Here is a 12,245-nt window from a genome sequence, read left to right as displayed (position 1 = left end):
TCAGACTCATGAAAATCAATACAACCACATGCACACTCATTCAACATGTGGAGAAAGCCAAAGCTTGACAGACCTGTTGTGCCTGGTTACGGTTGCTAAGCAGCGATTGGACAATCTCTGCTTATAAAGAGGGGCTTAGCCTTCCCCTGCAAGTTTTTTATTTTTTTAATCATTCTGCAGAAATTATATCAACAATATTCTTTGCAGGTAATCGTTTTATCCAAATGTATGTTTCATTTTGGATCTTTTTGGTAAAAAAAAAAAAAGATTTTCTCCTTGAGAGAAAACCGCAGAGCTTAGGTTTTAAAGTGCAGTCTTTCCTGTTGCTTTTCTTGTCCACCTTACACAGTTTTTCCTTGTCCTGTCCCTTCCCCTCCTCCCACTGTCAGCCCTCCTCCGCCTCCGTCTGTTTAACACAACCGCTTTTCATTCACTGACTCACTCGTATTTCCATTCCCCCTTTTCTCCCCCCTGTTTTTCCTCTCCACCCTCGATTACTTCCTCGTTTAAACTCCCTCTTGTTCTTCTTGTGAGTTTAAACTCTTTTTGTGATTGGCAGCTATGGGGGGACCTCTACTCACACATACACACACACACAAACATGCCACACATTTGAATTCACATGTCTCTGAGCTGTCTGTTTTAGAAATATGTGTGTGTGTTTGTGTGCATGTGTGTGTGACTGTCAGCCTTGTCTTTGGGTGTAATGGATGAGATTGTATTGTCTCTAACAAGTGTCCAGAGACCCACCCAAGACGGCCCTATTTACCCAGCTCTGCACAGGGGATTGGGAGGGCTATTTTTAGTGTGCAGGGATTCATTTATTCTCTCTCTCTCTCTCTCTCTCTCTCTCTCTCTCTCTCTCTCTTTATACCTTGCTCTGCTGCCTTCTCTCTTTCAGAAATCTGCCTGACATTCATTCATTGTGCACCTCACCCTCTCTGTCTTCATATCTCTCTCCTTTTCTTCGGGACCTTTTCTGCTCGTGCGGTTATCAGTGGTGGAGATGGTTGAGAAGAGAAGTATTCAATGTCATCTGAGAGACACTTAACTCTAGTTTTCCTCTGACTCAAGACAGTCAGACTGGGTGAGATTGGGCAGTGATAAATGAGAACTGGATCCCAGGAAAATGAATAGGATTAGATGGGATTTATGGCATATCCTGTGATATGACAGAGAGCGGTGATGTGTTTGTCGCTGCAATGCAGTACTGTGCCAAAGACAAAAAAACCTCTGCTGTTTTTTTACAATCTCACATATATATATGTAAGTTCTAGTTTATTACCACTGTCCAGGGATACTAATGAAATAGCACGCTGTGTAGGTGAAGAGAAGATGCACGCTCATCTTTTAAAACACAAAAAGTGGCAGATTTATTAGCAATTGCAAATGTCAAACAATGAAAGAGAGCGTTGTTCGTCTTCCCATGCAACGCCTTTGAATAACATCCAGGAGATGTGCATGCGCAGACTAGATATTCTGAACAGAGAAAGTAATTGAAAAGAGTATTTACATGACACCTTTTTCAATGATGAACCCGGACAGAATGAAATTTCTTTCAGTGAGGTGTTTTTTTTACATTTTGTTAATTAAATTCAGCTTTTATTCAGGTGTTTACTGTGTCAGAAATTTTTTATGCACCTTCTAATGCATTGAAGTCACCTAATAGTAAATTGACTATCATCCTGGAGGAGCAATCCAAAGAAGCTGTGATTACCTGCATAAAGCACAACTGTAGACAAAGAAACAAACATTATTCAGCCTGTGGCCTTTATCTGTGTCTCCCCGCTGTTGTGAAGTACGTACAGGTAAATGTCTATCACAGGTCTCTTGGCACCATTTGTGCAGCGAGGCACAAAACAACACTGACATTTTGAAGGTAAGACAAAAGCCGCAGTACGTAACCTTTTACTGACTGCGAGTGTTTTGTCTTCGTGTAGGAATGTAAATCCATTGTCAAAGATGTAGTGTGTATGAGTCAGAGAAGCTGGTCATTCAGCTATACTTGGTAGATTTTGTTAAATATTGTAGTGTACCTTCAGTGTATCACCCAGGGTAACAAACTTACTGCAGTATAATTAACCTTGTTACTTTGGGAGGAACAAAATGACACACTAATAGTTTCCTAGGGTGGGACTGTGTGAGCCTGGAGAGGGCGAGACCTTCACTGGTGTCGGTTTAGTCTAACACTTGGATTAATTACAGAAATAATTGAGAGGGGAGAGGAGAGGAGTTTCATGTCTGGACTGTATTGACTATCCCAACTGGGGCACTGACTTACTCAGGGTTGGCAAGAAGGATATTAATAACATTACAGTTTCTTACAGTTTCTTACGTTCCTGTGTTTTGCATTTTAATTTAAAAGATAAATAGACCTACCAATCACAATACAATAGAGCGGCACCACACACATACATCTTGGGTAGAACTAAACATTGGCTGAAAAAATACCTGCAAATTTGATCAAATGAGACTGAAACCAAAAAAAACTTTTGAAATGAAAAGCTGAATAGCATGTGCTTATGAGTCAGTCACAAAAACACACATTCCTTATGACTATGTGTGTAGTTGAAGGACTCATTTTATTTTTTGTTGAACTATAATTCATTTCTAAAAGTAGCAAAGTCTTTCCCAGAAAACATGCTGCTCCTCTCCTTCTCATCAATACCGCTCTGTTCCTCTTATTGATAATGAGTGTTTCAGGTTGTCTGGCTGAACAGTAGTTTCTCCTGTCTGCTGTCATCTTTGTATCTATTCATATCACAGTTAGAGAGAGAGAGAGAGAGAGAGAGAGAGAGGGTGAGGCCCGGCGTTCCCACAGGAAACAGCCGGTGACTTGGAGTGCAGTTGCCTCCTAATTATTGCTCCCCTTGACCTCGCCGCATATCTGCACATATCTGAGATGCCGGTACTCCCCTGTTGGGCAGCTGACTGACTCATACATCCATTTCTTACCTCTATATGTGGAGCAGACTTTGTAACAAGGATTGGCTCGTAGATAGTCGATCGTACAGGGAGGGATAGAGGAAGGACATGAGACAAAGTTATTTAGATTGCTGCCTTAAGGGCATTAGGAGATGGGATGTCATTTGTAATGTAACAGATTATCTTAAATGATAGTTTTTGCTTCTGAATAGTGAAACCACGCGGAAGTGCGGTATACTTGCATTCTTTTTAATGGACAGCAGGGGGCGCTTCCTCTGGTTGCAAATAGAAGTCTGATTGTATAGAAGTCCATGAGAAAATGACCCTACTTCTCAGATGATTTATTGCCCCAGTAAACATTGCGAACATGAGTTTATGGTCTCAATCTCTAGTTTCAAGTCTTCTTCAACACAGTATGATGTTCATTTAGTAAAGTATGGCCCCATTTAGAGTAAAGTAGACCATAAAGCAGGGTATGCTTTGAGGTGTAGCTACCTTGTGATTGACATGTGGCTACCACGTCGTTGTCCGGTCTGGAAATTGTCTGTGTTCTCGTCTTACAACTTTAATCCTTAAACAGTATGTTTTCTGAAGAACCAGCAGCCAAAATGCTGGACTCGAGGCTTAAAAATCGTAGACCACAAACCAATGGGTGACCTCATAGTGACAGTCACACCACATCCACTTCTTATACAGTCTTTGAGAGTGGCACAAGAGTCATTTTCACATCTATAAAATCCGAGTCATGGGAATGCCATTATTTCTACAGTTGTTTTCTCATAAAACATTGTCTCAATAATTGATTGATGGAAAGTTGAGCGATCACCAAAGTTAGTTCAACTCATACTGAGGGGAACATGAATGTTTGTACCAAATTGTATGACAATCCATCCAATAGTTCTCTTGTTTATGACTGCAAATCTAAACTGATCTTAACAGTCATTAAACACCATTCATTAAAATACCACTTCATATCTTCAGTAAGACGTGTTCACACTCTCCTAACTTAATTAACGTCAGTTATATAAAGCAACAGGCGTCACCTTTCCTCCATGCCTCCCGTAGCATCAGCCCCTTAAAGTGCTCATCAGAGCTGTAACTGTCATGTCCAATATGTAATGTTGTAGACGATCCTGCTGTGCAACGCAGTTCCTCATTAAAAGTCTCCTTTAACATACATCAGGATTGACAGGTCCTCCCATCCATGCTCTTCATCTCTACACAACCCTTCATCTTTCTCCTTTTTCTCTGTCTCCAATTACTGTTGTATTAACTCCATTAGAGAAACCATCAGTTGTGTAATTGACCAATTGGCATGAGGATCAGGCTCCTTATCAAGTTTCATAACAAATATTAAGCCCAGCTGGAAACAGGAGTGCGCAGTAAGGCCCAGAGGGAGAGGATTCATATCCGAGACCCGCCGTCAGCCCTCTCATGTCTTTCTTACTCGGTCCTCCGTTCTTTTTTTCTCTCCCCTCTGCATCCACCATCACCCTGATTTCCTGTTTTCATCCCCTTATCTCCTCTTCCTGTGATCAGTCGGTCCTGTGGGGATGTGTGGAGGTATTGTTCCCCATTTCTCTCTCTGCATCCTGGCCTGTGCCTGATGCCCTGCTGTCCAAATCTTATCTCAAGGGTGTGATCAATACATGACATAACAGAGATGTATTACCTTCTCTCCCTCTATCTGTGTCTCACCCACACAAACACACACACACACACACACACACACACACACACACACACACACACACACACACACACACACACACACACACATACATTACTGGCATCATTAGACAAACATGATGACTGTGTAGATGTAATTAATGTCGAATCAACAATAATTAGCTGCAGCCAATTGCAAGCAGGTCTACAGACATGCTGGAGAATGGTACATCTTGTACTAGTTTGGATTTAAATGTGGAGCATGGTCTGCCCTATTTTTTGCCTTGCAGATTCACAACCGTTTAATCTTAGCTCGAGGTGACAAGAGGCTTGCGTTAAGTTACACTTCCTTCATTCACTCGGTGAAATGTATCCAACAACAGCAGTTTTCCTGAAATCCTTTAAAGAGCATGTTTATTGTTGTGGATTTAATGAATTTTTCAGAGGTGACTTCACTGTCCTTGGCAGAGCGCCTAGCTAAAAAAGGGTCACACAAACCAACACAGCTGCTGCATGTCCCCCGCAGCAAGTATTTACTGTAATTGTGTGGCAACCGCCGCACTTTGTCTCACTAGGAAATATCTCTGCCACACATTGTTTGTGTCGCTTCAGAGCCAGAGGTCTCAATGCAATTTGACCTTGTCATTTCATTTCACAGTATGAGTGCTCATTTCCTCAATGCCAACATCGAAGGTATCAACTGAACAGAACTAATAAAAACATCTAATCTAAAATTGCCCATTTATCCATTAAATCAGAGCTGAAATTGGTTACACAGAGCATCTCTTTCAGCAAGTTCTCTCTGAGTTATCATGTTTTTTATCCATCTCTTATTTTCAAGCACCCATTGGTTCCACTTTCAATCAGCCTTTTGTCTTTTTTCCTGTATCCTGTTTTGGCCAACACTTGCTTTCAAAAGTAATTTTCCATCCATTGCACTAGAAAGAAATCCAATTAAAGATGGTCGCCTGGAAAAACGCATTTCCTTGCTCAACACAAGAAAAAATATTTGTATGAAAATATCAAATAATATAAAGTCAATCAATAAAGATAATTATAATTGGTAAAACATTTTTGAGCAAGGACACATGCCATTTGTGGCCACCATCTTTGTTTAGCTCTGTGAACGATAAATACATGAGAGGCACAGACTGGGGTGGCCTCCTGTAAGTCTGATGTGCTACACCCTTACTTTCCACGTTTTAACATTCAGTAAGAAACACACCACTTCCTACGTTGGCTGTCAATATTGGTATTGGACGTAAGCTGTGAGATGCTGAATAAACATATTTCCTCAGGATACTGTTCTTTCATTTGATGACGCTATGAAAAGCACCTCCTTTAGAGTGCATTGAGTGCACATCTAACCCTCTTTTCACTGTACCCTCTGCTGACTCACTTTCCCCGTGACCTGGTCTTCCCAAATTGTTTTGTTGCTTCATCACTCCTGCTGTCCGAGTATGTACGTTCACTCCTTCCCTCACTCACTCCCTCCCACCCTCCCTACCTGGGTGGGAGTCAGTAGCTGTGACGTCGCTGTTGTTTCATCGCTACAGAAAGGCTTCAAGGACAGCAGCTCCTTGTCTTTCCCTCTTTCTCTTGCGGTCGCACGCAAAATCCATCAGTTAAGAGCATCTCTCTGTGTGCAGGTGTGAGTGAGTGTGTGATACAAAAAGAAAGGTGTCCTCACATACAGGTCAAATGTAGAGACACACAGCAGCGATCTGCCCCAAGGACAGTGGTCTTAACAAGCTTTTCCTTTTCACAAGTCAGTGATGGTTAACACACAGTGTCCTACTGACCTCTCTGCCTGAAGATAACAAGGGACAGCTAAAAGCATGTTATTTCCTACTTTGTAAACTCTCCTAGGGTGTCTTGGCTGATGATGCTCATTCAAACACTGTCCACACTTGGTTGAAGCTGAAAGCTGAGTTTGTGGAAAGAGCTGGTCAATATCGGGCTTTTCCATAGGTTTAAGGAGGAATTAGTGCTTGGCCTCTAGTGACTAAGTGAGACTCTGGTGTGCTTTGTTGGCCGTCTTTGAGCCTCAGGTAGATATTGAGAGGCTACGACAGTCAACTCCAAATGGTTTGTTTGATGAAATTCAGCAGAGGATAGGTGAATAAACAGTTTTTTTTTACCTCCACTCATTTGTTTAACTGTGAGTGAGTGTTTTCTGTACTCACTACCACTTGACACAGCTACATGAGTGTGGAGAACGAGCCGTTATAGTTCCTGCTAATAAAAGGAAATAAAGGGCATATTAATTCCACATAATTTAAAACTTGCCTTGTCCTTCCCTCCACTAAATCTGACTACAGCCTTCCACACTGCTAGAAATACAGCTTTTGGTTTACTGTTTCTTTAGAGTGGTCCTAATGGACTTAGGCTATAAGATATAAAACCTGATATAGGCTCCCATTGGTCAGTATTAAAATAAGAATTTAACTAGATACAGTACCAGTCAACAGTTTGGACACACCTTCTCATTAAACTACTTTGAAGAATCTAAAATATAAAACATATTCTGGTTTGTTGAGCATTTGTTTGTTTACCACATAATTCCATATGTGTTCCGTCATAGTTTGGATGTCTTCAATATTAATCTACAATGTAGAAAAAAATAAAAAAAATAAAGAAAGAAAAACCATTGAATGAGAAGGTGTGTCCAAACTTTTGACTGGTACTGTACATAAAGTTAAAAGTTTCAGAACCAAAAGCTTTGCACATAAAACGGTTATGGAATGAGATATAGGCTATATATAGGCTTTGTAAGACTACCAATTCACATCCAACACATCCACAACATTTAAGTAGGTGGTAGAGAAAATGTGGTCTTAAGTGCTTTCTGCAGCTCCAAAGAAGAGTTAGAAAGGGTTTAGAACATCTGTGCTCTCTTGTCCTTCTTTATTTCTCTGTAAACCCCCTTGATCTTGATCATATATTAAGCATGATAGATGTCAATCACCACCACAAGTATTCCCATTAGAAAATGTTCCAACGATAAACCACTGGATTTTATCCAAATACGCTAGGTTTCTGTGGTTTAGCCAATCTTCTGGCTGTCTCCCAGTGACGTATCAACCTTTCACATCTGGGATCATTAATGTGCACTCATGCTTCTGAGTTCGCTGCAGAAGTGGAAAAAAGCACAAGAGAGGAGAAGAGGCTTCAAGCCCCAAAGGACTTCTCTTAAAGTCTCCTTGACAGACACTGGGACTCCAGAGAGCATATGAAAACCACAGATAGCCATCTGACACTTCACCGCCTATTTCCAACAGGCTCTCTGGCTCCCTTTTAAACCTTAAATTATGGGTACAATAGAAGTTATTCTTAATGAAATAGGCTCGATAATGTGGGACTTATGAGCTTCTTAATTATGTCCCGTGATGCAATGTACTTTTTTGTGTTTTAAAAAGTAACAAGCACAGGGATTGTGTTTTTATCAGACAAAACTTGTCAGCAGGATAAATTCATTGTTGGTTTAAGTTTCTACAGATAAATTACATTTAATAGTGTAATTATAAAAATGTTCCACAATTTTCCTTAATTTTATCAATGTATCAAAGTTACTCAAAGGAAGATATCTTAAAATGACATGTCTTTTGCAGTTAATCGCTAATAAGGAGTGACCAGCAAGCCATAAATAAGTTTAAGGGTAATTAGAGAGGAAATAATGGTCTAATATGTCCTTTATCCACACACTTAAAGGGAGGGACAGTCCATCAGCCCGCCTCCTTATCAAATTACTGTCAAAGTTCATTGTGTACGCAAAAGAGGACCGGTAACCTTTTATAAAATCTGGAACATTTTGGTGGAAATCTATCAATCTTGCTTACTCCTCATTTTGACCTCCTCTCTCCAGGAAACAGGAGCTGCTGAACATTACCAACGTCCCTCTGGGAGAATGTCCCCCCTCACCGCCCCGCACTGCACCGCCCAGCATGAAGGTAGGAGACAAACACATGAATGTGCACGCAAATGTTGGGTCATACATGTCTACACACACACATTTTTAGCTCGATATTGATTTGTAGACTTTCCCAAGCCCTTGATACCTTTAGGCCTATCAGAAAATCTATTGATTGTGATTATCCTCATTGAGAAATGCTTTCAGTAAGCAAAGCAGTTCAGAGACAATGACAAACTGCAGTGTCAAGACAACTAAAGGTTAACATGACAAATGAATGCATGTGAAAAGTAAGACTTTTACAGGTTATGATGTTGTTTTGTCACACTGTTGCGACATTTATCTTTTTTTACACACAAGTTGTGGCACTATTTTCTTGTTTGCCTTAAACTTGATGTATGTATATTCTTTTAACTGGCCTTTTTAATAAGATGACAATTCATTTGGTTTCATGCTATTTTGTGTGGTGTATATTCTCAAGGTCAACAAGGTAATCACACTTAAGTTAGGGCAGCCTATGTTCATGTAAGATTCTTCATAGTTCATTGCAAATACTGCTCTCAGAGAGAGAAAACACAGTTACATCATTTTTCAAATTGATTTACACTTTTCCCAGTTTTGCAGTGCATGCTCCAGGAATGATATAATCTTTTTTCCAATATCTGCTTTGTATATATGTTGATATTTGCTGAGTTTCCTCTGGAGGCGGGCAAAATAAGTCCTTGATCATGATCTCACTTGTTTGTTTGTTTCTTGCCAATATTCATATTGTGTTATTCATAAGACAACAGCAGGTTGGTTATAAAAAAAGGAATCTCAATTAACATATCTTGTGATGTAGTTTTGTCCTAAGCCTGTGTGAGTTAGAACGAAGGTTACAATATTGTAACCCTAGTTCTGTAAACACAGGTAGAGCCCTCTGCTCTTACGCCGCTCGCTAAAGAGGGTGTAGGATAGCTTAGCAGCGGTGTGTGCTGCCTTTTATAATGTTGGGTCTGCACATATTCGGGTAGACACATCCTGATTGGCCAGCTAGGCTGATGCAAATTTTCAGTGGGTTGATTCGTGCTCTTGAATAGAGGACAGTATGACCCTAGAGTACAGTGGAGGGCTCGGCCTTTGATTATAGAACTCGGGTTACAATATCGTAACCTTTGTTCGTGACCAATTACAGTAGTAAAGGGTTGGAAGCTTTATTTCCAGTTGCTATCTTGAACACAAATTGTGAAGTTCAATCAAACGTTGTTTCAAATGAAACTTTGGCCAAAGCTGTGACTCGGCAAATTTCAAGAAATATCAGAGCAAAACCCAATCTGAACATGAATACAAATGATATCCATCAGACTGTAGAGGATCATATTTCAGGTATTGTCACACTGATTCATGCGGTAGTGACATTATAGTGCTGCATATTTAGAGAAAGCTTTTTATTTATTTGAGGTGTTGATGTATTTTTGATATTCTTTACTCACACTGCATTGCACTTGTTTCACGGTTGAAACATTTTACATTTTTCTCCAGCTTGATAAAAAAAGAGGATACATTTTGCAGGACGGCAGATTAGCAGGGTGATATAAAGGAAATGGATGACAGCTCCTGCAAGAGGAGACACTTTGTGCAGTATGTAACCTTGAACTAAGCCATCATTATTGACATTATTTGAAACTGCTAACACAGAGGGAGAGGAACAGGAAGGCAAAGTTTGCTCATGGCCAGACCGACTGATTATCTAAGAAGTTTACCCAGGCGTAGAAAGGAATCCCATAATATATGAAAGAAAATATATGAGAGAAGTATAACTGTAAGCCAAAGACAAGAAGTTTTCTCTTGATGTGTGGCTTATTTCTGGTAATTATCAATCAACAACCCACAATTTCGCTGCAAGCTAGAGTGGTCTAATGTTCATGTAATGTGTGGTCAAATACGCATCATCAATGTCAAACTGGTAGAGAAGTAATGACGCTTATAATTTCCTGTAATCACAGTCCACATCAAATCTATCCATCAATACAACCCTGGTTGCATTGTGTATGAGATAAAAAAAAATGTTAAACCAACTCTACATGATGTGCAGCCTAAACCTTTAAAACTGGCATGTGCAAAATTAGAGAAACCGGCAAGAGTAAGCTATATTTTGAAAGCATTTAAATTATGCTTTCAGTTAGATGCCCCCCCACACTCCCCAATTTTATCAGAATGTTTCTTATTACAGTCCTGTTACAGCCACAGATACTGATTTTTTTGGACAGAGCATTTGATTTATTGATTGCTCTGGGGATAAAGAGATAATTTATACAAATATTACTGAAAAAAAGCTTCTAAAATACATCATCGTACCAGAGCCTCCATTACTACACTACATTGGCTTTTCTCAAAAACATTCGTCCCTCTCCTCTGATTGGTAAGTACATGTTAATAGGTTTAATCATGCAATCTCAATTGATATCCAACCAAAAACACAAAATTATTCCCATTTGATTGCAAAGACTACATGTCATTGCTACGCAGCTTAGTTATTGACATTGCTGCTTTCTAATGCAGTGGCCATAAAAATGACTCTCCTGGGAGGACACATAGACTGCAGCATGGTACTGGAGCTTTATTGTGCACTGAAAACAAGTTATTTGTGAGGACATTTTGTCTTTCATTCACTCTTTGAAAGGGTTTTTTCAGTAGTTATGACATAATGAGCAAACATATTCAGTAGTAGACAGGGCTAATATAGGGTTGAGGAATACATAGACTAAAGGAAAGTCTTCACAGTTGACGTAATCCCGCTCTAATTACACGTAACGTAATATGTGTGTGTGTGTTTGTTGTGTTGACACATGCACACTGGAATAACTTGTTCTGTGTTCACACAAGACCCAGCTTGCTGCGTGACTTAACTTTCCTGTTCGAGCTTTAGACTTTAAAAGGCCAAATACATATTAAAAGCAGTGATAGGGAAATAACTTTCTAAATGTTGAAGAGAGATAAGAATAAGAGGAAGGCAGAGACATCAGAGAGCTGAGATGATTTAGCAGCTATTGCTAAGGTAAGTCGCATTTTCAACTCAAAGAAACAACCAGACAGTGAGAGAACATGATGTGTTTTCAGATCAAAGTGTGTTGTTTGGTGTGGAAGTTTGCCGGAGTATCAATTTACCATCTACTATATGAAGCATTTTACTCAGAATTGAACATTTATTGAATGATTATCTCTGTCAATGTTGTCTTCCCTTCAGCAGCTTAACTGCTCAGCACAGGCCTGCTGATTTCCAAAGAAGGGCTACTCTCTACTGAACTCAACAGTTACTGTGTTTAGTTTTAAAAAGCTGGCAGGGGAACGACCGCATCTCTGAAACTTTTACTGTTTTGTGTCGTATTTATAGCAGATTTACACCCACATGTGAAGTGTTTCACAACAGTATTTCGTAACCCAGAAACCGGGCCAAAACAGTATTGACTGATGTGTCAGATACAGATGTCAGCCAGTGTGCCAGGTATCTTAGAGAACTGTGCTACAAAGATGCTGTAAAGGGGGTTTGTGTCTTATTGTACATCTGATAGCTGTAGATAGCCATAGAGCTGCCGACTCAGGCTCAACCCTTCAACCACCCATCACCTTTTTGACCCGGAGAAGGAGTTGTGTTGTGGGCAGGAGAGAAGAAAGTCTGTGGATGTACAGTCCGGTTGTGTTAAGACATTGTGACTCTGGCTGATATGCAGGTATTTTCAACAAGGCTGTCTATAACGGAACT

At 40.0% G+C, this 12,245-nt stretch overlaps 1 protein-coding gene across 5 annotated transcripts in view; it reads left to right on the top strand.

Annotated features, from left to right (window-relative positions):
- Positions 1-12,245, top strand: part of rap1gap2a (RAP1 GTPase activating protein 2a) — a 75,107-nt gene that overhangs the window by 41,466 nt on the left and 21,396 nt on the right. For all 5 annotated transcript variants that reach the window (XM_054605452.1, XM_054605443.1, XM_054605436.1 and 2 more), the window contains one exon: positions 8,459-8,543. In XM_054605452.1, coding sequence (XP_054461427.1) covers positions 8,459-8,543 — 85 coding nt within the window. The remainder of the gene's footprint in view (positions 1-8,458; positions 8,544-12,245) is intronic.

The sequence above is a fragment of the Anoplopoma fimbria genome, chromosome 1, assembly GCF_027596085.1.
Source record: "Anoplopoma fimbria isolate UVic2021 breed Golden Eagle Sablefish chromosome 1, Afim_UVic_2022, whole genome shotgun sequence".
Taxonomy (NCBI): Eukaryota; Metazoa; Chordata; class Actinopteri; order Perciformes; family Anoplopomatidae; genus Anoplopoma; species Anoplopoma fimbria.
This window is presented reverse-complemented; position numbering and strand designations above follow the sequence as displayed.